At 44.5% G+C, this 27,807-nt stretch overlaps 1 protein-coding gene across 6 annotated transcripts in view; it reads left to right on the top strand.

Moving 5' to 3' along the window:
• Positions 1-27,807, top strand: part of aass (aminoadipate-semialdehyde synthase) — a 97,539-nt gene that overhangs the window by 48,157 nt on the left and 21,575 nt on the right. For 3 of the 6 annotated variants that reach the window (XM_078220137.1, XM_078220136.1, XM_078220140.1), the window contains 6 exons: positions 307-428; positions 8,366-8,495; positions 10,822-10,932; positions 16,580-16,688; positions 17,365-17,505; positions 20,241-20,408. In XM_078220137.1, the coding sequence (XP_078076263.1) occupies positions 307-428; positions 8,366-8,495; positions 10,822-10,932; positions 16,580-16,688; positions 17,365-17,505; positions 20,241-20,408 (781 nt within the window). The remainder of the gene's footprint in view (positions 1-306; positions 429-8,365; positions 8,496-10,821; positions 10,933-16,579; positions 16,689-17,364; positions 17,506-20,240; positions 20,409-27,807) is intronic. The other 3 variants (XM_078220142.1, XM_078220139.1, XM_078220138.1) reach the window with 1 other exon arrangement.

The following is a 27,807-nucleotide window of genomic DNA, read 5'->3' as shown; positions in this document are numbered from 1 at the left end:
CAGCGCCCTCACCACCTGACTGAAAGCAAAGCCTATCAATCAGGCTGACTTCCAGCAGGAAACTTATCAAGTACTAAAGTACTTGTGTAGTTGCATACAGCATTGACCACCCACCTGCTCTGTTAATATCCAGGATATGGACGACAATTTGTCTACATAATTTTAGGAATTTTGTTTGTCACTGCAGAGTTTTAATTAACTTTTGAAACCAAATTTGAATAAATGGAGCTATTTCCTGTCTCTAATGGTATTGTTAGACTTGTGTCATTTGGCAGAATGTATTCATCTGAAATGCCTGATTTTAAGGGAGTCTGCTCAAATTAGGAACATGAGTGCAAAAGGCCGCGTCTTGTTACTTGGATCTGGTTATGTTTCGGGACCAGTCTTGGACTATATCACCAGAGACACTGACGTTGAAGTGACTGTCGGTAAGTAACTAACCATTTATATCTTAAAGATTGCTTTTGTTGGGCTTTTGTTTCAGTCATGCTGGCCTAGCAACTAATGACGTTGAAAATGAGTTCAAAAAGATTCCTTTTGACGGATGTTTCTGATGAGATTGTAAATGCGTGCGAAAGGATTTGAGCAGAGGGAGTCATTCTGAGACTGTTTATAGAATAGCACCTACAAATTCTAATGAATCCAAAATAAAAAAGGTGAGTCATAGGGGAAACTGGAGCAACAATTGAAAATTCTAGAAATGCACAGCAAGTCATTCACTACCTAAAAGAAAAAAAAAACTTTTTTTGTGTGATTGTTCAACAGTACTGCCTGCACTTAGTAACTGATTGCACCTGAAATGTTCATCTAACTTGTGTCACAGACAGAATTTATGTGTTTTCTTACTGCCCGTGATTCGTGCATTTTGAATGTGAGGTGTGTACATTTTTCTGTCAGAATGGTTGGCTCAATTTAAATAACCCCAATACTTTCACGGTATTGCTGTTTATTATCTTGGTTGCTTAGTTGACTGCTGGTGGTTTGATGGCTTCCCGATGTTCTGCCTCAGAACAGCTCCTGCTGTTATTTCAAAAGCAGGTAACAGAGATGGCTGTCATAGCCATGTGACCAGTTATAAGTCCAAAGTCCTTTTCCAAATGAGGTGGCATGTTGCGCCGATAAATATCCTGTATTGTGGCTTTTCACACTTGGAGAGTTTGAGACAGCCAATGCCTTTGTGTTTGGATGAAGGGCCATCATAATGCAAAGTAAGGTTGATTTGTCTAACACCCTTCGAGTTTCGAGATCTCTTTTGTCACCGGTGAAATATGGGCTTGAATTGTCCGCAAATCCCATTGTCCATCCTTAAAGAATGAAATGTATGTATTTCACAAATAGCTGTGAGGTTCCTTCATTCAGGTCCATGCTGAATAAGATGTTGACCACAGACACCAATGCTGCAGCCATCTTAACAGATTCTCGGCTATTATTAAAATATAGCTTTAAAATTTGTGATATCTTCATGCCACTTGTCATGCCATTTGGGCATGACACTTGTCTTTCTTGGATTAATTGGAAATGATTGATACCATTCCATAAGTATTCTCACCAATACTTCCTCTACTCAATTCTGTTTGCACCATAACTATATCCTGCATTTTTAAAATTAAAAATGAAGAAGTATAGAATAAAATTTCTCTTATGAATCTACTAAACACAATCCAGGAAAAACAGGGCAGTCCTGAATCTTTGAAAAACTCCCTGATTGAACATTCCCTGAAGGAGCTGGTAAATGGTTCAACTAAACCATCATAGTTATGTTGAAAAGTCTTAAAGAGCAGCTGATGACATAGCGCTTGAAGGGAAGAGCAGCTACCAACTTGATAAATGTAGGTAAGGCTGACATCAGTGCAACGAGAGAAAAATAGTTCACAGTAAGCTGGACATATCAGTAAATGGAATGGGTAAAATGACAGAAAATCCAGGGCAGGTAATCAAAAAAGAATTAAATATCACACAGAACCAAATCAAACCCCTCAGGACCAAGAGCCCGACTTGCCAAAAAACAGCTATGGATAGCTCAACAAATAAGGGGCAACATAAAACTAAAAGAAAAAGCACGCAATAAATGGAAAAAACAGCACTGGACCTGGGAAATACAAAAAACAGAAAAGGATGGCAAATTGATTGTAAGACTTACCAAACAGGGAAATGAAGAGGGATATCAAAATCAACACAGATAGGACGGAACTTTCCCAAAAAATGACATGTCCATTTGGGTGAGAAAACCGGTGTTTCCCATACTTAAGTTATTTTTTGGTTGAAGGGTGAGTTTAGCACTGGTTCTTAGAGAGGCGGGGCCTAAATACGCCAGCAAGCCTTACCTCACAGAAACAGCGCCCTGATTTCAAAGTGAAATTGAAGAGCCTGCTCCCTCCCCAATGACATTGGGGACCCTCCAACCTCACTGAAAGCATGGGAGGCGATTCTCCCAAAAGTGCTGAATTGATGGGAAAACTGTTCTAGATCAGGACCGTTTTTTCAGTGCAGCATCAGACCTGAATCTCCCCACTCTGTGCACTGCGGAGATCCCAGTCATGAATCTCATTAAAACCCAAGGGGGGGCGGGGCCTATTCGCACCTGAGTCTGACAGCCCCAGAACTCTGCGCATGCACAGTGGCTCCGATCTGTCAGTCTCCCCGTTTGCTGGCCAGCCCGGGATCCCCACAGTGCTGCCCCTCCAGCCCCCCCATGGCCCGATCACGGCCCCCACAACAATTCCCGGGCCAGCCCTGACCAACCCCACCCTGGATTGTCCCAATGTCCAGCCCCCCCCCCCGACAGACCACACCCCCACCAGCCCGCCCCAGTTGCTGCCCTCCCTCCAGCCCAGACCGATCCCAGTGCAGAGTGGCAGTGGGTCCTCCCAATCCAAACAATCACCCTAGGCCCTGCCTGCAATAGGCCCCACCCCCTTGGCACTGCCCATGCCCGATGGGCAATGCCAAGGTGCCCCCAGGCATGGACACTTTGCTCCTTGGGCAGTGCCGGGCACAGACTGGCACTGCCAGGGTGCACATGCCCAGGGGGCACCACCCCCACTGCGTGACCCCCTGGGGAGCCCCGATTGCCTCCCCCTTCATTCCAGCGGGGTCTCCCGCTAGTACACCGAACGTGGGGAGCTACTCTGAACCCCGCCGGAATGAAGTATTTCTGGCGGGATGGGAGATGCTATCGGGTCTGGCAAGTTCCGCGTCGGGCCCGATAATCACATGCAAAATATATTTAAAATACATTTTTAAAAGTTTCGAATAACTTACCTCTCTTCCCGCTGGTTTCCAGCGCGGTCTCGACCACGACTGTTCTCCGGCTCTGGGAGACACGCATGCGTTCCTGATGCATGCGCGAATCCTGCGAAATGGCCGACATACGATTCTCTGGACCGGACCCGCCAGAAAAATTGCGGGGCGCGATGGGAGAATTGGCCCCATGTTTACTCACCCCACTCCCCAACATAAATTGCCAGCATTGGAATCCTCCCAATAGGCCCCCCTTCATGCCACCTCTTCATGAACCCCTTCATGCCCACCTTATGACCCCACTCAGGCCCCACACCCTTGACACTGCCCCCAGTACCCTGGTAGTGCCCATTTTGCAGTGCCAACTTGGCACTTCCAGGTGCCAGCTGGCACTACCAAGTTGGCATTGCCATGGTGCCAGGTGGCACTGCCAGGTGGGCACTGTCCAGCCATGTCCCAACCATCCAGGGGCTTCAATGGCCTCTGAGTCCCCCTGGCGTGTATCATGCCTGGTCTCTGTTTGTGAAGACCAGTGGTGATTCTCATTGGGTTCCCGCTGCACCTGAGGGTCAGAGAATCCCGTGACCATGGGGAATCTGGCCTCATGCGCTAGGCCCCAATGCAATCTGCGCTGGACACGATGCGGATGGAAAATCACAGTCATAAAATTTACAATTACATTAGGAAAAAGAGGGTGGTCTTGAGCAATGTGGCTTGCTTGAAAACATCTAGGTGATATTGTCAGAGAAAGTCAAGAAATAGTGGACACATTGACTAATTATTTTATATCGGAATTTACAGTGGAGAAAGAAGTAAGCATGTTGGAAATCCTCAGGAAACTAATATTGAATCAGGGTCTCACTAAATTAGCGAAAGCAAAATAGTTCTTTGGTCGTACAGTACTTGAACATTGCTTTAAAAAGATACATGCCGTCAAAGGTTTTTGCCTTGTACTCATCAGGATAGGTGTCCCAAGGGTAAGGTGTTGGATTGGGGGAAGGCTAACTTTATTGGGATCAGGCAGAAATTGGCAGCTCTTGATTGGGAGAGGCTGTTTGAGGGTAAATCCACATCTGGTATGTGGCAGTCTTTTAAGGAACGGTTGTTAGGGCTACAGGACAAGCATGTGCCTGTAAAAAAGAAGGATAGGAAGGGTAGGATTAGAGAACCGTGGATAACCAGGGAAATTGAGGGACTGGTCAAAAAGAAAAGAGAGGCGTATGTTAGGTCCAAGCAGCTAAAAACGGAGGGAGCTCTGGAGGAGTACAATGAAAGTAGGAAAGTACTCAAACGGGGAATTAGAAGAGCAAAAAGGGGTCACGAAATGTTCTTGGCAGACAGGATTAAGGAGAATCCCAAGGCATTTTATTCATACGTTAGGAACAAAAGGGTTGTTAGGGAAAAAATCGGACCTCTCAGGGACAAAAGTGGGGACTTATGCTTGGAGCCCAAAGAAGTAGGGGAGATCCTAAATGAATACTTTGCGTCGGTATTCACAAAGGAGAGGGATGTGTTGACTGAGAGTGTCTCTGAGGGGAGTGTTGAACCGTTGGAGAAAATCTCCATTACAAAGGAGGAAGTGTTAGGTTTGTTAGAGAATATAAAGACTGACAAATCCCCAGGGCCTGATGGAATCTATCCAAGGCTGCTCAGGGAGACGAGAGGTGAAATCGTTGGGCCTCTGACGCACATCTTTGTCTCGTCACTGGACACTGGTGAGGTCCCAGAGGATTGGAGGATAGCCAATGTGGTCCCGTTATTTAAGAAGGGTAGGAAGGATAACCCGGGTAATTATAGGCCGGTGAGCTTGACGTCCGTGGTGGGGAAGTTGTTGGAGAAGATTCTTAGAGATAGGATGTATGCGCATTTAGAAAGGAATAAACTCATTAACGATAGTCAGCATGGTTTTGTGAGAGGGAGGTCATGCCTCACTAACCTGGTGGTGTTTTTTGAAGAAGTGACCAAAATGGTTGACGAATGTCTATATGGACTTTAGTAAAGCGTTTGACAAAGTCCCTCATGGTAGGCAAGTGAAAAAGGTTGGATCCCATGGGATAAAGGGGGAGGTGGCTAGATGGGTGGAGAACTGGCTTGGTCATAGAAGACAGAGGGTGGTAGTGGAAGGGTCTTTTTCCGGCTGGAGGCCTGTGACTAGTGGTGTACCGCAGGGCTCTGTATTGGGACCTCTGTTGTTTGTGATTTATATAAATGATCTGGAAGAAGGAGTAACTGGGGTGATCAGTAAGTTTGCGGACGATACAAAACTGGCAGGACTTGCAGATAGTGAGGAACATTGTCAGAGGCTACAGAAGGATATAGATAGGCTGGAAATTTGGGCAAGGAAATGGCAGATGGAGTTCAATCCTGATAAATGCGAAGTGATGCATTTTGGTGGGAATAATGTAGGGAGGAGCTACACGATAAATGGAAGAACCATAAAGGGTGTAGAGACGCAGAGGGACCTGGGTGTGCAAGTCCACAGATCTTTGAAGGTGACGTCACAGGTGGAGAAGGTGGTGAAGAAGGCATATGGCATGCTTGCCTTTATAGGACGGGGCATAGAGTATAAGAGTTGGGGTCTGATGTTGCAGATGTATAGAACGTTGGTTCGGCCGCATTTGGAATACTGCGTCCAGTTCTGGTCGCCACACTACCAGAAGGACGTGGAGGCTTTGGAGAGAGTACAGAGGAGGTTTACCAGGATGTTGCCTGGTATGGAAGGGCTTGGTTATGAGGAGAGATTGGGGAAACTGGGGTTGTTCTCCTTGGAAAGACGGAGGATGAGGGGAGACTTAATAGAGGTGTATAAAATTATGAAAGGCATAGATAGGGTGAACGGTGGGAAGTTTTTCCCCAGGTCGGTGGTGACGTTCACGAGGGGTCATAGGTTCAAGGTGAAGGGGGGGAGGTTTAACACAGATATCAGAAGGACATATTTTACACAGAGGGTCGTGGGGGCCTGGAATGTGTTGCCGGGCAAGGTGGTGGAGGCGGACACACTGGGAACGTTTAAGACTTATCTAGACAGCTATATGAATGGAGTGGGAATGGAGGGATACAAAAGAGTGGTCTAGTTTGGACCAGGGAGCGGCGCGGGCTAATTGTTCCTTGTTTCTCGTTTCAAGGCTTCATTCTATGATGATCTTGCTGGTGCCAGTACAGAGCAAGACTGCGGATAGTTGGGAACCTGTCTCGGGGGCAGGGAATTCATATGGTGTTCGTGGAAGTGGAAATGACTAGGGTTGGGAAGCATTTTCCGATCAGGGCCAGTGTGATCTCCTGGACTCATTTCGATCGCCTCAGGGGGTCGGAGAGGAATTTCCCAGATTTTTTTTTCCCCATATTGGCCCTGGGGTTTTCACTCTGGGTTTTCGCCTCTCCCTGGAGATCACATGGTCTGGAATGGGGGGGTGGGGGTGAGTTAATAGGTTGTGATGAACAAAGCATCGTAGCTGTGAGGGACAGCTCGGTGGATAGGATATTGGTATGTAGATAGGCTGGAAAATTGGGCGGGGATCCTGGATTCAGGATTCAATCCTGGACCGGGGAGCGGCGCGGGCTTGGAGGGCCGAAGGGCCTGTTCCTGTGCTGTATTGTTCTTTGTTCTTTGATAGCTCACAAGAATTTTTCAACCATAAGAGGGGAAACAACCTGCAAGAGAAGAGTGTGTTGATTGGTTGGCAACCGGACTCTGATTGGTGGACACGTTGCTATCGAGAACGCAGCACAGAACAGTTAACTGCCCAGCTTTGTTCAAATTAAAACTGGGTGGGTTGACTCTGATTGGTCAAAGCATTGCCCAGAGAAATGAATCAGGAGTGACTGTTCCCTCAGCTTTTGTTTAATTGATAAAAAGCACAGTGTGTGGACGTGTTCCCTCTGTCTGCAAAGCAAAGTAACAGTAATGGAGAAAATAATGGCACCAAAAAATGATAAATCCCCAGGTTTCTATTCTAGAATTTTCAAGAAAGTAGATGCGAACAGTACAAATGTCCAAACTATAATTTTCCAGAGTTCTCTTGATTGGCAAACTGTTCCTTTAGATTGGAAAATTGCGTATGTCACTCCACTATTTAACCATGATTGGAGAATTATAGCTTAGGCAGCTTAACATGTCAGGAACTTGCAAGAGTCTACAATTAAGGAGGCTGAACACCTTGAAATTTTTCAGCTAGTCAGAGCCAGCATGTTTTTGTAAAGGCCTGACCAATCTAATACAACTTTTTAAAGTGGTGATTGAAATAGTGGAGAGGAGATTATCTATGGATGTTTAATGTGAACTTCCAGAAGGCATTTGATAAAGTCCCTCGTAAGAGACTGCAGCTTAAGTTGAAGCCCTTGTGTATTTGAAGGAAAATCTATGGCCAAGTTAGGAAATAGGCTGAGAATAGGGATAATGGGCAAATAGTTAAATTGGCAAGATGCAACCTGTGGTATCCTGTTGGTTCCTCAATTGTTTTAGAAATAACTTGGTTGATGGGATATACAGCTATGTATCCAAATTTGCTAATGGTGTGAATACAGGTGGCATTTATTTTAGTTGTTTATGGTCTTGGGTGTCACTGTCAAGGCCAGCATTTATGACCCACCCCTAATTGCTCTTGAGAAGGCAGCTGCTGTCCATGTAGTGTCTGTGTATCCACTGTGCTGTTAAAGAGGGAGACCCACTAATTCTTCATTCAACTGTCACCAAACTGCTATGGAATATTTTTACATCTGCCTGAGAGGGCTGAGAAGGTCTCGCTTTAAGGTCTCACTGAAAGACAGCACCTCTGACAAAGCAGCACTCACTACACTGGAGCGTCAACTTAGATTTAATGAGCATACCTCTGGAATGGTATTTAAATCCACTGGGTGACAGTTGCCACGCACATAGGAACAAGGACAGGCCATTCAGCTTCAATTCTGAACAAAGTGATATGTTTTAACACGTACAAGAACTCTAAATTCTAAGGGCCTCTTTTATGCTATATAATTTTCATTGGAAGACATGTCACTAACGGAAGACTTCTCTGAGAATCCTCATGAGTACCATGTTGCAATATTTTCACTTTAATGTAATGGCTTTAAATCAAATAGGTAACTAAAGGTAAAACCAAAGTCCACTTTTGATTTTGTTCTGCAGCATCAGCACTAGAAGACCAGTTGGAAAAACTGACTTCCAAGTACAACCACACCACTCCAGTAACACTGGACATGAAGAAGGATGGAGACAAACTCTCCTCGCTAGTGAAATCCCACGATCTTGTGATCAGGTTAGTTTATGTCTTGTTCTCCTCTTCTTCGTCTCCTTCTTTTGGCTTCTTCCATTTTAGTCGGGGTCGCCACAATGCTGATTGATCGCCCTTTTGTCTGTTATCCATTCCCCTTTCAATTCTCTTGCATTTAAATCTCTCACCACCACATCTTTCTAACTAGGCTTATGCTTTCCTCTTCTTCTTCCTGGCGGTTCCAGCTCCGTCATTCACCTCACTACATTTCCTCCCTCTCCCTCCCTGCGGCGAAACCATTTCAATCCATCCTCGACTATTTCTTTGATACTCCCACAATCTTATTGAGACACACGTCCGGGGGTCCAGCAATCGGGGCATAAAGGAGTCGCATGGCCAGTGATGCAGAGTTGCTGGGCTGGCCAGTGATCGAGCTGGCTAGTGATCGTGAAGCCGGCAGTGTGGGGCTACTGCGCATGTGCCGATCTTGGCGCTGACAGATTGGCACATGCGCATTGGCCCGCTCAGCGCTCTGCTGCCGGCTTCTCCAACGAGAATAGGCCCCATCGCAGCTTTTCAGCTTGATTTACGCTAGGGCACTTTGCAGTGCACAGAGGGCGGGAGATTCATTTTGAAAATCCCGCTGAAATAAACAGTGGGATTTAGTCCAATTTTTACGCGAATTCGACAATTGGAATTTATTTGGGAGAATCCTACCCATAGGATTCTCAGGGGCTTGACAGGATAGATGTTGAGGGGTTATTTCTCCTTGAGGGAAGAGTTTAGGACCAGAGAGCATAATCTAAGAGTAAGGAGTCACCCATTTAAGACAGAGATGAGGAGGAATTTCTTCTCTCAGACGATAGTGAACATGTGGAATTCTTTACCGCAGAGTGCTGTAGAGGCTGGGTCATTGAGTATTTTCAAGGCTGAGATAGACAGATTTTTAATCAGTAAGGGAATCAAACATTATGGGTATAAGGTGGAAAAGTGAAATTGAGGATTATCATATTGATGATCTCATTGAATGGCAGAATGGATTCAATGGACCAAAATGGACTACTCCTGCTCCCGTGTTTTATAGTCTTTGCTAAGCCCCTGATGTGCTAGTTCCTGATTTTTGTCCTTTCCCATTCCTCAACAACTCCATCTCAGCATCCACATCTCATTAGCATCCAGCCATTGTCTGCTCTTCTTGATGTTGTCCAGTTTTCTGTATTATATAGTTTCCACAGTCTCACCAATGGAAATGTCTTCATTCATATCTTTACTTCAACTTGCTGAGTACATTTGTGCATTAAACGTTGTCCTCTAGAAGGTGGAGTTTTATTTTCTTTAGGAATTTGTTTAAGACTTTTTGGTGCAGTATATTAGTTTTCTTTGCTGAACAATGCCATGGAGCAATAGGAAGCTACAGATGATGATGATTCTGTCCAGTTTGGATGAGTTCCTGATTATTTCTTGAGAGTTTAAAGGGGAGAGCACTGAACAGATGTAGAGTTCCTTCTTGAGAGAGAGCACCTCAATAGGATCTTTCAATAATGTTGACTTTGGGATAATGCCTTGTAGTGGAGAAGGGCTACATGTGTGGATGATTTTGTTATATAGCTTTTGCTTAACTGAAAATTGTGCACACTATTGTCAATTGTCTTAGCCTAGATAATTAGTTTATTTATTTATTAGTCACAAGTAGGCTTACATTAACACTGCAATGATGTTACTGTGAAAATTCCCCAGCTGCCACACTCCAGCGCCTGTTCGGGTACACTGAGGGAGAATTTAACGTGGCCAATGCACCTAACCTGCATGTCTTTCAGACTGTGGGAGGAAACTGGAGCACCCGGAGGAAACCCATGCAGACACAGGGAGAATGTGCAAACTCCACACAGACAGTCACCCAAGTTGGGAACTGAACCCGGGTCCCTGGCACTGTGAGGCACAGTGCTAACCACTGTGCCACTGTGCCACCCTATAACGCAAGTTTCTAAATTTAAGGAAGCACAGGTCTGCATTGCCTGTTACAGGCCTGGGCTTTCTTGTTGCAGGTTCCCCACACCTTGAGTGGAACTTTCCTGTCCCGCCCGCCACGGGAATCATAGCAGGCAGGATATAAAATTCAGCAGACCATGGGTCATTGGACCGAGCTCATTGACCTCGGGCGGGAATTTCCGGTCTTGGAGCGAGCTCAACCGGAAATTCCCGCCCCTCATTACCATCACCAGCCTGCATTGTGTGTCATCAGCCCACACTGTTGTGTCACAGGCCCAGCCTGTACATTACAGATTCCTCTCACCCTTCACCTGTCACAGTCCTACACTGCCTATCTATTGGAGTTCTGACGCAATCTTTATGATTTTTCTCCCCCATTTAGTTTGTTACCTGGCGTTTTTCATCTCACGGTGATGAAGGAATGCATCAAACAAAAGGTGAACATGGTGACAGCAAGCTACCAGACTCCTGAAATGAAAGAACTGCATCAGAGGTTGGTTCATAAATTCATAAGTTCATAAGATACAGGAACAGAATTAGGCCATTCGGCCCATCGAGTCCATTCCGCCATTCAATCATGGCTGATATGCTCCTCATCCCCATTTTCCTGCTTTCTCCCCATAACCCTTCAACCCATTGCCAATTAAAAATCTGTCTAACTCCTCCTTAAATTTACTCACTGTCCCAGCATCCACTACACTTTGGGGTAGCGAATTCCACAGATTCACAACTCTTTGGGCGAAGTAGTTTCTCCTCCACTCTGTTTTAAATTTGCTACCCCTTATCCTAAGGTTGCTGAATGTGGAATTCTAGCCTTTCCGTCCCTCTCATCTTTGGAAGCCCTCTGTCATTGAACTTTCAGCTGGATTTATTTAGTCTAATATTTATCAACCGTATTGACCTGAAAATACATTTGAAAACAATACTTTTTCCTTTGTAAAGCCCCGAGCGTTCAGAGTTATGAAAGAATTTCTGGAAGTAAATTGGGAGGAACATTTTGTACAGGTCAATGTGGCAGTAAGCAGAGGGTGTAAATTTATTACTAAGCCAACAAGTGGAGAGGTTATGATTGCTGCTTGAAGGGACGTGGAATTCTGTACCAGGATCAATAATGGGCACAAATCCACCATAGATTTTAAAATGAAAGTACTTAAGGGCCAAGGGCAGAGATTTGAGACTGGGGGTGGCCTTCTAGAGATGGCTGGGAGGAGAGGGGTGGGATGGATGGCATAAAATGGCAAGGGCAGATTGCAGGGAGATTGCAGTGGAGTGATTGTCATCTTTTTGCTACCAGGACATTTTACTAACAGTAGGAAAAAGCAGGATGCCCCGCCCCCCCCCCCCCCCCCCCCCCCCTCTATTTAGGCACTGAGGGGCCCTCCGGTGTCAATAACTATCCCAGTGACACCCCACCCCGCCCTCTGCCCTTCCCTTCCTCCACTCACTTCAGTCTGCCTGCCTGGCTCTCCATGGTGTCCCTGAAACCCACTTACTTGATTTGGAGGACAGCCTGCTCCCATGATGTACACTACTTCCAGGTGCCGTAGACCAGTGACCACTGTTTCACTTGGTGCTGCCGAGGCTGCTGAAATGTCAGCCCTCTGCTCTGCCGCAGCTAATGGCATGGGAGCCCAGATGTCAACTACTGAGTTGCTGGACAGTTGAAAAATGTGGCCGAGGTCCCATTGCCCAGAGGCAGCATTGCCCCAGCTTTTTGGCCAATTATATTCAGTGCAGATAAAGTTCTGGCCTAGTTGAGCAACACCTTTAGAGAAGCCACACAAACACAGAGGGCCTCATGGGTTCTTTCTGTCCTATCAAATTCTATAACTTCCCTAAACCTCTGTATGTAGAAGATGACAGAAACGTGGTGATCGAAGGAGGTGTTCACTGATGAGCTAACTAAAACCGAAGCAAACTAATGAACGGCTTAAAAAACTGACAGCTCAAAAACAGTCCCAACTATGACATGTAATTACTCTCGAGTGCAGTAAGATACGGGCTTGTCATTATTTAGCTGCAGGCATACACAGCATTTCATCTCTTGTATAGCGCAAGATTAGGAAAATCTGCAATGATTTTGCCATTTCTTGCAGAGAAATTGTGGGTTTTTGCAAACAGATTTGGTGCTCCTCCCCTTCTCCAGTTGATTCTGGTACTCTATTCCCCCTATGCTGTCTCATTCATTCTGGCATGTTAGGCATTCTGCCTCGCCCCAGTCCATCCTAAATGCCACCCCCACCTCCCCCCTACCCTCCCCTACCACTTTGTTCAAGCTGGGCACACTTGCCCACTCCTCCCTTCCCCAATCTGTGCAGACATTCTCACCCCTTCCCATCTCTGGCTTCTGAACCCAAGCACTGATCATTGTGGCTCCAAGCCACAAGGCACCATGAGGCTGCTACCCAAGGGGACTGGAAGTTGTTGCAGGCAATGGGCAGCATTTCCTGATGTTTTGTAATAATCTATGAACGGTATGCTCTGTCTGCAGAGCACGCAAGAAACAATACTTTTCACATGTGACAATAATAAATCAAATCAAATCAAATGATAGTAATAATTCCCACCAGCAGGAAGTGCAGTGACATTCGATCAGTGTCGGGTAGAAACCAAAAGCAGTGCTGATTTTTCCCCACAAATGGTAACAAGTGGTCGCTGCATCTGAAACCTTGACACCCGAGTGAAATATGAACATTTGTCATATACGCTAGTAATTGGGTAATCATTAACAAGTCCATGGCTGCACATAAATCCGGACTTTGGTGTTTATTTCAATTCCTGTTGGATGCAAATTTAGCTTGTCTTAATATTTCATTTTTCGTTGCACTAAATTTCATGTATTTACTCCTTTTAAACAATCGCCCACAAAACTGTGAATAAACTAATTGAAATAATGATGATCCGTGGTGCGCTAGACAAGTTTCACATCTGCTTCATTGAGGAGGAATAATGGAAGATCTCATAAATGGGTTTCAACCAGTTCAGCATTGACCTTGAGACCTGGCCAGTGTCTCTCATTTTTCTATTAGTTACAGTGTAACAAGTGCATTATCTAATAAGTCCTTAAAAAGTGCAATAGGACAATTTTACTTTCTCTTCTATTAAGGTCCCAGTTGGTGTTATAACCGGACGGGAAAATTCCAGAATGGAATCCTGGCTCAAAACACCGTATCTTATGCTTTTTTTAAATAAAATGTGGAGGAACAGAGTCACAGGACCACTAATTAATTTTAACAGCAAGAAACAAATTATTAAATATGAAATAATTGGATTGTGATACAATACGCCTTTACTCCCCCCTTAGCTTAACAATTACACACAGATGGGTTACAAAGCACATCTTAAGCTACAATGATCTCATTAACACATACGCCAGAACTCTACCACCTCGCCTGTCCCGGAATCGGAGCGGGCGAGTGGTGCACAGCAGAAATGTCCGTTGACCTCTGAGAATTTCCAGTCTTGCTTGAATGAGGCCATAAATTCCCACCCATAAAGTCCTTTTCAAGCACGCAAGATGACTGTGGTCAAATACACACACTCCGCTCTGAACCCAAGTTAGTGTCTGGATTTCTCCTTCGAATCCCCTCCCAGATGATTGTCACACGAGAGTTTCCAAACTCCATTCCCAAAAGCACGCCATAAAATCTTCTCTCATACAAATGCTTTTCCTTAGTGGTTTGCATTCCAAAATCAAATCCAGGTTTTCCAAATGACACTTTTAAACAAAGTTTCTGCTCAAGTTTTAACAGAAAATTCAGTCCAGGATTTACACCACCCCCTTTAGGATTTCTTTGTTTAGACTGCTGTACAACTGTTCATAATTGCTTTAACTCTCAATTCCCAGGCTCTTATTAGAATGGCATCAGACATCTGATTTACCTCTGATGTCTTTAAATCTGGTTACTGCAATTATCTCTTTAACTCAGAACCCTTTACTTACTCTTCCTTGATTTCTTCTGACCAATCCCTTGGTTTCTGTTCTTTTAATTCCAGTAAGAAGTCTCACAACACCAGGTTAAAGTCCAACAGGTTTATTTGGTAGCACAAGCCACTAGCTTTCGGAGCGCTGCTCCTTCATCAAATTCCAGTCATTTTAAGACATCCTTTCTGTCCCAATTCCTTGGTTATCTGGACAGTAACTGGTACTTTAGGAACCTTGCATCTTTGCAACCCTCTTGTCCTGTCCAGCTTCTCCAGACGGAGTTGAGAGATGTTCACTCCCTAGTGTCCTGTCTTCAATTGCAGTATATCCAGCTAAAACTAAAACTTAAAAGCCTTTCGATCTTACAATGGTCTGCAGTTACTAAAAAACCACTGCTATGACTATTTACTCTTCATGCCATAATTCTCTGTAAGCACAATAGAATCACAGTTAGAATTGAAACAAACCCCCACACATACAAACACCTTTGTCAGCATGAATCTAATTGCAGGTTTTATCCTTCCAGGCACAGAAACATTAAATTAAACACACTTAAAACTATACCCTATTTCTAATGTGTGCCAACACAAATATAGTTGGACAATAATCTCTCCCTCAATATCAACAAAACGAAGGAGATTGTCATTGACTTCAGGAAGCATACTGGAGAACTTGCCCCTGTCTATATCAATGGGGACGAGGTAGAAAGGGTCGAGAGCTTCAAGTTTTTAGGTGTCCGGATCACCAACAACCTGCCCTGGTCCCCCCCATGCTGACACTATAGTTAAGAAAGCCCACCAATGCCTCCACTTCGTCAGGAGACTAGGAAATTTGGCATGTCAGCTACGACTCTCACCAACTTTTACAGATGCACCAAAGAAAGCATTCTTTCTGGTTGTATCACAGCTTGGTATGGCTCCTGCTCTGCCCAAGACCACAAGAAACTACAAAAGGTCATGAATGTAGCCCAATCCATCATGCAAACCAGCCTCCCATCCATGGACTCCGTCTACACTTCCCGCTTCCTTGGCAAAACAGCCAGCATAATTAAGGACTCCACGCAGCCCGGACATTCTTTCTTCCATCTTCTTCCGTCAGAAAAAAGATAAAAAAGTCTGAGGTCATGTACCAACCGACTCAAGAACAGCTTCTTCCCTGCTGCCATCAGTCTTTTGAATGGACCTACCTTGTATTAAGTTGATCTTTCTCTACACCCTAGCTATGACTGTAACACTACATTCTGCACTCGCCCGTTTCCTTCTCTATGAACGGTATGCTTTGTCTGTATAGCGTGCAAGAAACAATACTTTTCACCGTATACTAATACATGTGACAATAATAAATCAAATCAAATCAAAATCATAGATCCCTTCAAACTATCTTTGTTTTCCTAACATTTCCACCCTAATTTGTACTGACTTGATATTATGTTATGTATGTATCAGAGTATGAACAGTTAATAAACCTGAATTCATTACCCAAACATGGACTTTCATGCACATTAATGGTTTATGCAAAAGCCTAACTCACGCTCAGCTCAGAAATTCCACTTCACATCCCACATAGAGAGCTGTCTTGGCCTCCTCCTCATCCATCTCGCTCCTCAGTCCATGCCCCCCCCCCCCCTTTCTGTGCAATCTTCTGCATAATCATGTTTGCATGAGTTTCTAATATGGTAACTAGATTTCAGGTGGGACATTTGTCTTAAAGAAAATCATTTGTAATTTTATGCAATTAAAAATATCCCATTTGAAAAGCAGCACTGCGTGACAGTGATTACATGTGGGAAGCAACATCTGTGCTGGACATTGCTGCACTTTTATAGCGCCATAACAAACATCATTGCAGGGAAACATTTCTTTTTGTATAACCATTATTCCCCCTCACCACCAACATGACAGAATAATTAGATACCAACAGAATAATTAGATACCTACACAAAACTCTGAATGATGTATTAACCCAAGTATTGATTACAATTGATGACACCTTTTACCTTCATCGGGGAGAAGGAAATTCAGCCACTGTAATGTAACAAAAATAGCAATGAAATGCTCATGTTAACTGCTTGCCATGTCAATAAATGACCAGATGTTGTTCAGTGCTTGCTTGTTTTTGGTGAGCTCTTTCCGTATTACTTTCAGTAAAATATGAAAGTGTTGCTGATGTATTTTTGGACATTTTTCTCATCACTCGTCCACCCTATCTTGTTTAGTGCACTGGATGCTGGGATTACTATCTTAAATGAGGTTGGTCTGGATCCGGGGATTGACCACATGCTGGCGATGAAACGTATTGATGAGGCGAAAGAGCAAGGTGCAACAGTGAGTGCTAGTATCTCCACTATTCATTGTGGATGGAGCAAGTTGTCTCCACAACGAATTGTCATCTCATTTATGTTTGGAATAGTTCAGCCAGAGAATTGAAATTCCAGTTCCATTGATTAGTTTTAAGTATCCAAGCAAAAATTAAGATAGATCTGGTCTAAAAGGAAATATAGATCCAAGCTGTGCGGGTTAGGTGGATTGGCCATGCTAAAATTGCCCCTTAGTGTCAGGGGGACTAGCTCTGCTAAATGCATGGGGTTATGGGGATAGGGCTTAGGTGGGATTGTGGTCGATGCAGATTCGATGGACCGAATGGGCTCCTTCTGCACTGTAGGATTCTATGAAAAGGGAAATATGATGAGACTTTTAAATGAGCACAATAATGGAAGTGCAGTGGTAGTGAAATAAATTAGAAATTTGATGGGAACGTTATTCATTGCCCCTTGCAATGTGCATTGTTAGATTTGGGGTCAGGGAACTGCTTCAGATTGGGTGGGGCTGAAAGGTTGGAAACAATTGCTTTGACGAGATGTGTGATTAGACAGATTTTATTGAAAGTCATCTATGCTGGGCGCAAGGCACATTTTACAGTGTAAGCAGTTTCAAAACTGAAATGTGCATTGGTTTTGTTGGACCATGATTTATGTTGCTGTTTTTTTCCCCCGTTCTTTAGATAGAGTCTTTTGTCTCTTTCTGCGGAGGTCTCCCCGCCCCTGAATGTTCAGATAACCCTCTGGGGTACAAGTTCAGCTGGAGTCCCTCTGGAGCTCTGATAAATACAATCCGTCCAGCCATGTACTTGAAGGATGGAAAGGTAAAATGTTGTTCAGTTTTAATTTATTTTTACTGAGTCTTATCTTCCTATCTTCTTTCAGTGTCTTTTCAATGATTAATGCAAAAACGATCATGAACAGCATCAGAAAGAACCCAGGAATAGTATTTGTTCTTTAGCAGCTCATCAGTTACCAAACATTTAAGATCTGGCATCACACTTTTTCTGTAACAATTTTTTTTTCCAAAGGAAAGGCAGTCATTTTACACAGAGTTTTCCAACTTGGAGTTTAAACAAACTATCGGGACCTACTCATTGGCCTATGATTTATACAAGTTGCCGCAATTACCCTCTAATTGACCTGTGGGGTTCACAGGCAATTTCATGGATATGTAGACCATGCCCCCACAGGAAGTCTTGAGCAATGGTCACCATAGGGAAATGCGGACAAAACACAGCTCCATTTTGGTCACAGCATCATAAATGTGGTAAAACACAAGCAAACACAAAAAGAGAATCAGGGGTTATGGGGATAAGGTGAGAAAGTGGAGTTGATCATTATCACATCAGATCAGTCATGATCTCATTGAATGGAGGAGCAGACTCGGTGAGCCAAATGGCCTATTTCTGCTCCTATGCCTTAAGGTTTTTAGCATGATTATAACATATGTATACATTGGGGATGATCTGACCAGCTCATCATGCCAGTCGATCGGCATGGTGAGCCGGTAAAATCGGGCGAGAAGTGAAAAATCGGGTCCTGTCTGGTTTGCCACCTTTCGCAGTGTTACCGGCACTGTTCTGCCGGCAAAACTGGCCAATTCCAATATTCAAAACCTAATTTAAATATAATTAGTGAGTCCCGGATGCTATCATCCAGGCTCACGTGAACTTACCTCCTCGTCGGTCAAGGTCCACATAGGCGAGGATCATGTATGGTCCCCACAAATGGGTGGCAGACATAATGGCCTCGCCAGTGGGACTGGAGGCCATGAAAACCCCCTGGCTGGTCAGTGGCAGGGCCAGGCCGGGCAGTACTTCTTAGGCCGTACCAGCCTGGTATTGCCAGGCTGCAACCCTGGCGTTGCCCAGTGAATACCCTGACATGCCCACTGAGCAGTGCAAAGGGGGGCGGGGCCATATAGGACAGGGCCATAATGGCGTGGGGCCTGATGGGGGTGGAGCCTGAGGGGGGAAGGGCCATGACAAGGGTAGGGAAGGAGGCAACTCTGCACTGGAGGGGGTGATTGGGGTGGCAATTGGCCGGGAGTGGGGGGGGGGGTCGATGCCCGGGACAGCGATTGGCTGGGGGGGCAATGTCTGGAGGGGATGGTGGAGGAGTGACAAATCTTCTAGTACACTTTGTACACTGTGTACTGGGAGATTGGGGCACCTGTGCAATGGCATACCTTGAGCTCAGCAGCCAGCTTCCTGGTGAGATTAGGCCCCGTGCCTCTCCTACTGACAAGAATCACATTGTGGCTCCTTTATTTTTAACCAGGCGTCATACGATTGTGACTGGGAGCTTGCCCAAAAAATGGGTGTGATTCTCTCCCATTTTCACACTCGTTTGGCACCTCGAATTTTTTTTTTGGTAAGATCGTTGTCTTTGAAATACTCGGGTACATGTTGTCCACTTGCAGGAAAATTCTATTCAAAATGGAACAATTAGCCTCAATGAAAATAGAACATAAATTAAAATGATGGGGAGAATTTGAGTGTGATATACACCTCGAGTTAAGGAGTGGCATTGTGTAATTTAACATTGTGTGTGGCTTGCACCTATTGTTGAACATTGGATAACAGTTTGCCTGCTCATGATCTATAGCAACCTTATGAATGATTTTTAAAACTCCCTTTAAACAAGCAAACAAATTAGGAGCAGAGTAGGCCATTCGCCCTCTTGAGCCTACTTCGTCATTCAGAGATCTGGGCTGATTTGATTGTGGCCTCAACTTCACATTGCTGTCTACTACCGATAACTTTTGACTCCCTTGGTGGTCAAGAATCTATCTACCTCTGCCCTAAAAATATTCATTAACCCTGCCTCCACTGCTCTCTGCAGAAGAGAGTTCCAAAGATTCATGATCCTCAGAAACAAAAGTTTCTTCTATCTCCATCTTAAATGGGAGACCCTTTATTTTTAAACTGTGTTCCTGAGTTGTAGTCTCTCCCCGAAGGGAAAACATCCTTTCAGCATTCACCCTGTCAAGTCCCCTCAATATCTTACATGTTTCAATAAGATCACCTTTCATTTTTCTAAACTCCAAATGGATACAGGCCCAGCCTGTCCAATCTTTGCCCATAAGATAATCTCCCCATCCCATGTATTAGTTGAGTGAACCACCTCTTCTTTTCTGATTCTTTTTTCTTTGTTTGAAATGTCCAGCAAAATTATAAACTTGCAAATGAAATGTTAGAATCTTAGAAACCCTACAGCGCAGAAAGAGGCCATTCGGCCCATCGAGTCTGCACCGACCACAATCCCACCCAGGCCCTACCCCCATATCCCTACATATTTACCCACTAATCCCTCTAATCTACGCATCCCAGGACACTAAGGGCAATTTTAGCATGGCCAATCAACCTAACCTGCACATCTTTGGACTGTGGGAGGAAACCGGAGCGCCCGGAGGAAACCCACGTCCGTGGCCAACGGAGATTTCCGTTCTGCAGTAAAAGATCCGGTCAGAGTGTTCACATGGAAATCCATATGTTTGTCAGTATAAACTTTGTGCTTCTATACTTTATGTTGTATCAATATGCTTACTCTGCAGGTTATTGATATCCCAGCTGGAGGCGCTGTTCTTGACAATGCCAGTCCGATGCCTTTCTTTCCAGGATTCAACCTGGAGGGTATACCAAATAGAGACAGCCTCAATTACGCCACGTCATATGGGATCCAATCAGCTCGTACTTTGTTACGGGGCACCCTGAGATACAAGGTAAGAATGGAAAAATTCAGATTGCTCCATTCAAATTCCTCAGGGTAGTGTCCTAGACCCAACCATCTTCAACTGTTTGATCAATCACCTTCCCTCCATCATAAGGTCAGAAGTCATGATTCTCACCAATGACTGCACAATGTTCAGCACCATTCACGACTCCTCAGACACTGAAGTAGCCCATGTTCATATGCAGCAAGACCTGGACATTATTCCGGTTTGGGCTGACACGTGGCAAGTAACATTTGCACCACACAAGTGCCAGGCAATGACCATCTCCAACCAGAGAGAATCTAACCATCTCTCTGTGACATTCAATAACATTGCCATTGTTGAATCCCCCACTACCAACATCTTGGGGGTTACCATTGACCAGAAACTGGACTAGCCATATTAATGCTGTGGCAACAAGATCATGTCGGAGTGTAATTCTGTGGGGAGTAACTTCCTGACTCCCAGAACCTCCCCACCATTTACAAGGCACAAGTCAGGAGTGTGATGGAATACTTTCCACTTGCCTGGATGAGTGCAACTCCAATAACACTCAAGTAGCTCGACACCATCCAGGACAGAGCAGCCTGCTTTTGATTGGCACCCCATCATTATAATAAACATTCAATCCCTCAACCACCTATGCGCAGTTGCAGGAATGTGTATCATCTACAAGATGCACAGCAGGAACTCACCGAGTCTCCTTCAACAGCACCTTTCAAACCGTGACCTCTATCACCTAGAAAGACAAAAGCAGCAGAGGCATGGGAACACCACCACCTACAAGTTCCCCTCAAGTCAGATTCCATCCTCACTTGGAAATATATTGCTGTTCCTTCACTGTCGCTGTGCCAAAACCCTGGAACTCCCTCCCTTTCTATGGGTATTCCTACAACACATGGACTTCAGCGGTTCAAAAAGGCAGCTCACTGCCACCTTCTCAAGGGTAATTAGGAATGTGCAATAAATGCTGGTCTAGCTAGCCACACCCACATCCCACAAATTAATATTATAAAAAAATTCAAGCTGGAAGATGTGAATTGTAATTCATCAAGAGAGAACGTGTGGAACAGCAGGAACATATATAAGGGTTAGTCGCCAGACAGCCGACTGTTCCTGGAGTAGATTGATGGGTAGCCAGTAAACATGGGAGACTGTTTAAATAGATTGCCAAAATTGGCCTGAATTGTGCATAGTATTAGTTGCTTGACAAAACTGTACTGACCCCAGTGAATAGGATTGCCAGACAAAGTTTGAAGATGAAGAAAAATGAGAAATTGGAAAAGCCCTTTCAGTCCATCAAATACTATCTCTTATTAACTCTTCCTAATTGACATCTAATTGTATTTTGAAGAACTTTAATCAAGATGCCTCTCTTGGTAGATTATTACAAATATTCATCATCCTTTCAGTAATGACTTTTTCATGCTAGCCCTTCTAAATGTATTGCTTACTCAATCCCATTTGCATCCTCCGATACTACTTTCATGATTTATTTTGAAGTAATAATCTGTGACAAACTAGAAATCTTTCTGTATTTTATTCTGAAGTGAAGGTCAGAAACAAGCTGTAGGTGGAATTAGGACATTAGCAGTAAAGCGACAGGTTTTTTTTAGATCCTAATTAAATTGTAGATGTCTGCGCCATCAACATGTACTTGTTAACGAAATGATGTACAAACGCCTACCCATCGGCATTCTCTGCAACAGTTTGCATCATTGTACACAGAGTAGTGAATATTATGGCATCATTGCATGAAACCCGGGCAAAGAATGTAAGAAATGAGAGCAGGAGTAGAATGATAGCTGTTCGGAATGGGTTAACAGACCTTCCAATTAAGTCCTAATTTGATGTCAATTATTCAATAGAAGTCACTGATATACAAAGGGGTACTGGTGGCACTGGGTGTTGATGGAGAAATGTAAGAGCAGTTGGATCAAAGAAATAAAGGTAGTTTATGAAAAAGCAGAGCTCATGTCTCCTTTACTGAACTACAACCTAAAGGTTCAAACAGTAGCAGAGCTTCTACAACAACCCACTTTCCGACCTATTCACCATATCACTTAATTTCTTAGGTGCCCAGAAATATATAATTCTCAGTTTGAATATACTCATGAATGAAACAGTCTTTTGGGTTTGTCAATTCCAAACATTCACAACCCTTTTGAGTGAAGATGTTTCTCCTCACCTCAGTCCTCAGGTCAACGCCTTCTCCTGAGACTATGGCCCAGAGTTCTAGACTCTCTTTCCAGATGAAACAGCCTCTTGGCATCTATCCTGTCAAGACTTCTCAGAATGCATTACGTTTCAGTGAGAATACCTGACATCCTTCTAAACTTCAGAGAATATAGGCCCATTCTGACTTCCTTACTCTTATACCCAGAGTCCACCTCACTCATTAACTGGAGCCATGTTGCATAGTTCGGACTATTTTCCTTCAAGATTTGAAGATGAATGGTTGATCTAATAGGCTTGTTCAAAATGATCAAAGGATTTGAGAAGGTAGATAGAGACGATTATTTCTCTGACAAAGAGTCAACCAGACTTGAAACATTAAGTCTATTCTCTTGCCACAGATGTTGTCAGACCTGCTGAGGTTTTCTAGCATTTTCTGTTTTTGTTTCTGATTCCAGCATCTGCAGTAATTTGCTTTTATCCTATTATTTCTTTTGAGGAAATCCAGGAAAGAGGGCATCAGCAGACACTTAGAGCTGGGTCATTCAGGGGCTTTGTCAGAAAATATTTCTTCACACAAAGGGCCCGATATTACCATTTTGATTCTAAGTGCTGTGAGCGGACTTGTATCTAGGAGTGTTTCAGATCCGACTTTCCCATACACACTGTCTGAAGAAATAGCAGCGATTCTGAATCGTGCTGCAGAAGCCTGTGGGCGGGACTTATCACATCCGAAACGCTGTAGCTCCGATCGGCTCATTCAACTGTGCATGCGTGGTTAAAAAAAAATAGAAAAATGCTCCCCTACCACATTGCTCGCAGGTCGGATAATGCCTCCCCCTGGCCCTCACAGACATTGCCCTGCCCCCACAACATAACCCTTATCCCCCACCCCCCCACTATCCAGACCAATCGTGGCCCCCTGCCCCCTTCGCCCCCACCGATCACACGCAGAGTGGCAGCAGACCCCCCCTGCCACCCCAACCAGGGAGCCATCTGACCCGCCTCCCTCCTCTCCCCTACCAGAGAGCCATCTGACCCACCTCCCTCCTTCCCCCCCACCACCAGAGAGCGATCTGACCTGCCTCTCTCCACCCCCCCCCCTACCAGAGGGCCATCTGACTTTACCAAGTTGTGCCCAAAAACGGGCACAACTTGATGGCAAAATCAGGCCCAAAGAGTAATGAAAATCTGGAACGCTCTCAGGTAATGCTGCAAATATAAGCCAGGAAATAGCAGACTTGGTGAACAGTTAGACTCGCTGAACAACCATTCTGTGTTGATCTTCAGAATAGACGTTCCAGGGAAACAAATAACGAATCAATGGCTAAAAGTCACTGACGTTAATATATAAGAGAAACCCAGATTTATCAAGTTGTTAAGCTAATACCTGTTATGGAGAGGTTGTTGGAATCTATAAATAAGGACAGAGTGACTGAGCACTTCCCTGATTTGACAGAAGCAGCATAGATTTACAATTAGTATGTCAGGTATAACATGGTGGCAGCAGGAAGATTATTTGCATTATTGTGGTCAACTCTTTTAAGTATCACCTGGAGTGGCTATGGAGCTACACTCTGTCATGGCTATCTCTATTGCATTCGCCTTCTGATGAAGACAGTGGCCTGAGAAGGCACAAGATTCACTGGCCTCTGTTTTCTCTAGGTCCTCTTGTTGGCCAGTTGAGCTTTTCCTTTCTGCTTACCTGTACCAATGCCCTTCCAAACAGTCAGCCTCCAAAGTTTATTGTTCAATGGGTCCCAGCCAGATGGCGAAGTATGAAACAGGACACAGATGTTTTCCTTGTTAGTAGGTTTATTCACAGAATGCAGCATTAGAGAACACTGCCTCCTAATTACCAACACAATATCCCAGCTGTTTCTCTTTATATGTGTTATCAGTCCTTAAGCAAACAATGCCTGTCAACTGTGTTTCTTTAACAAGATAAGCAACCAATCTTTCAACAGTCACAGCCATGAGCAACTGTCTCCCAGTTTTCAGTGTCAATGTCCTTTGACTACATATCTCGCTTGCAGGGATTCTCCTAGCAAAGGAATAGGTATGCAGGAGGTCTTGACCCAGTGGTCGGTTCACTGTGCAGGTCTTTGGGTACACAGCCCTCATCCGATGAATGTGGCCAAGCCAATGCCACACTAAGTCATTGGCGTAGCAATGAGTGTATGCTGATGGAATTAGCATGCTCCAGAACTCTGAGTTGGTGACCTCATTCTGTCAAGAGATGCCGAAGAAATATCTGGGAGGTGGAAATGATTCAGCCTTTTCTCTTGGCTAGTATATATTTTCCAGGTTTCACCACTCTGGAGATGTGCACTGAGGACACAAGCTTGGCATACTCACTGCTGGATGTTCTCAGTCAGATTGCTGTTGTTCCACATTACTTAGCTTGGATATAACAGCTGCAGCTTTTCGATGTGCGGACTGATTTCAACATCAAGCGACAGATTGTTGATAATTATGGAGCCGAGATATGTGAAACTACCAACAGCCTCAATGCTCTTACATGGCAGTATGGCAATATCCTGGACCAAGGCATTCAATTATAGAATCCCTACAATGCAGAAGGAGGTCATTTGGTCCATCAAGTCTGCACCGACCACAATCTCACCCATGCCCTATTCCGGTAACCGCACACGTTCACCCTGCTAATCCCCTGACACTAGTGTCAATTTAGCATGGCCAATCAACCTAACCCACACATCTTTGGACTGGGGGAGGAAACCGGAGCACCCGGAGGAAACCCATGCAGACACGGGGAGAATGTGCAGACTCCACATAGTGACCCGAGACCTTTGTTTTCCATGGAGCTGTTTATTGCTGATGGATGTGTTGCCTTTTTGTGTGTCAAAGGACTTCTGGTTACTCAAGCAGAGTTGTGACTAGTGGTCACAGGTCCCTGGTGCTGTGAGGCAGCAGTGCTAACCACCGTGCCACCCCCATTCATTTGTCTTCCTAATGCTGATGGTCAAACCAAATTCCTTTACAGTTCAAGAGTCTGTCCATTGTCATTGAAGGTGTTCCTCAATACAGAATGTTAGTGTGGCATTGTTAGTATAGAGCAACTCTCTGCTGAAGACTTAGACTTTAGGCTAACACCTTTGTCTTGGATCTTAGGCAAGAAAGGTCGAACGCCCTCTGTAGATGATTTGAACGAATTTGACAGGAGCAAAGAGAAGAATATGCCAAAGAATGTTGATGTTCGCGGCACTTCTCTTGCAACTGCCAGACTGAGAAGATCATGATAGATCTTCCAGTTCTGAAAACACAATGGGATGTAGGGTAGATGTGTTCAGCCAGGATCTGCTGTGCTCAGCAGGAAGTGCCTGGAAATCTGTTACAATCGCTGTGGTCACCCTTATTTTTGTACAGGGTTACAATCTCTGCATCATGCAGTTCCTGGGGCAGTGTCCCCTCCCTCCAGCAGAGACAGAGAAGTTGTCTTCTTAGAATGCATGTTCCAGCCATCTCTCCAACTGTTTATTGCAGTCACAGATGACACCCTTGCCTTTGTTTTCCGTGGTGCTGATGGACATGTTGCCCTTTTGTGTGTCAAAGGGCTTCTGGTTATCCAAGCAGAGTTGTGACTCGTGATCATTGGCACACTGCCTCGCTGACTGTTGGACTTTAAGCTGCACGCAGAGTTTTGTCACACATCTCTCTCGTAATTAAAGCACATCGCTTGGCTTTAATGACAGGTTCCATCACAGTGCTGTTAGCTTCAAATCGGTCAAGCATCATGTAGATGGTGTGTTGAAGTAGGTTTCATTTCATATCTGCAGTCTGTGTTGGAATGCTGGAGAGCATATTTTCAATTGAGTTGGTTCTTATCTGGGTTGGCCGGATGTCTGATAGTGATACAAGGACAGAGTTTCTGCTTTGAATGAACAAACTTCAAGGGTTGCATTCTCACTCTAGTGCACACCAGGAAGTGACCTATATCACAGGCAGTGCTATGGTAGCTGCATGTGCTGAGATTCACGTTTGGTGATGATTGTACCTAACTGGTGCCCCGATCTTCGATGTCTCCAGGATATCTTGTGGAAAAGAAGGTGTTAGTTACACAAAGATCATGGTAGCAGCAAAGCTCAAGCAGTCTCTGTCCATTCTCATTTATCTTTCTCAGGCTCTGATGTCTGAGGCAGGAAGGCCATGCCTTATGGCCTGTGCCCACCAGTCTCTGCTGATAGCAGTGTCAAGTTCCTTATAGAATTGGTTATTTGGCTCTGTAGTGGAGCATAGCATTGAAATGTGGATAATCATAGGGTTACCTGGCCTAGAGTTGAAAGGCAGATGGCGAGACAGAATCTGAACCATTTATTGGGGAAGGGAGGTTCTGTCATAAAGAATAGTGAATTCCTTATAGCGAGGCTGACACCTGTTCATCTGTTTCTTCTAAATTCTTCCCTTGTCAGATGAACATGTTATGTTTTACTTTCAATGATCCGGTCTTGTCAAGTCCAGTCCCTTAAGGAAAGAGATCTCACTGTTCAGCCCATCAAGTTCCGTTGATCATAGCTGTTTTGCATCTGTTATTGACCAGCTGCAAGATGCCTTGTCAGTCTTGTGCACACAGTCCTGATGTTTTTAGGGAAGGCAGTGGTGCAGTGGTATTATCGCTGGATTAGTAATCCAGGGACTCAGGGGACCCAGGTTCAAATCCCATCATGGTAGATGGTGAAATTTGAATTCAATAAAAATTTGGAATTAAAAGTCAAATGATGACCATGAAAGCTTGTTGATTGTTGTAAAATCTCATCTGATTCACTAATGTCCTTCAAGGAAGGAAGTATGTCATCCTTACCTGGTCTGGCCTACTACACGTGACTCCAGATCCACAGCAATGTGGTTGACTTTGAAATGCCCTCAGGGATCAGCAATAAATGCTGGCCCACCCAGCGATGTCCATATCCTGTGAATGAAGAATGAAAAAACTCCAATTTGCCCATTGAAGATTTAGAATTTTCTCTTTGTTCGCATGGTGTGGTGGAGACTCAAAGCTTGAAGCACTCAATGAAGCAAATGGACTGTGGCGGGTCAGCACCTTATTGGTTGAGGGTTGCCTGACTTGTGGTGGGTGTGGCTAACCAGTGGGACATGATGGTCCCTCTCACCGTTGGAGATATCCGGTCACACTGGTTCTCTACACCAATCAAGTTGGGCTTATCACTCACAACTGCTGTCTCCCGTGTTGTGTTAGCACTCTGCAGTGAACTGG

Source organism: Mustelus asterias, chromosome 9 (genome assembly GCF_964213995.1).
Source record: "Mustelus asterias chromosome 9, sMusAst1.hap1.1, whole genome shotgun sequence".
Classification (NCBI taxonomy): domain Eukaryota; kingdom Metazoa; phylum Chordata; class Chondrichthyes; order Carcharhiniformes; family Triakidae; genus Mustelus; species Mustelus asterias.
The sequence above is the reverse complement of the archived record's forward strand: the minus strand, read 5'-3'. Positions and strand labels throughout refer to the sequence as shown.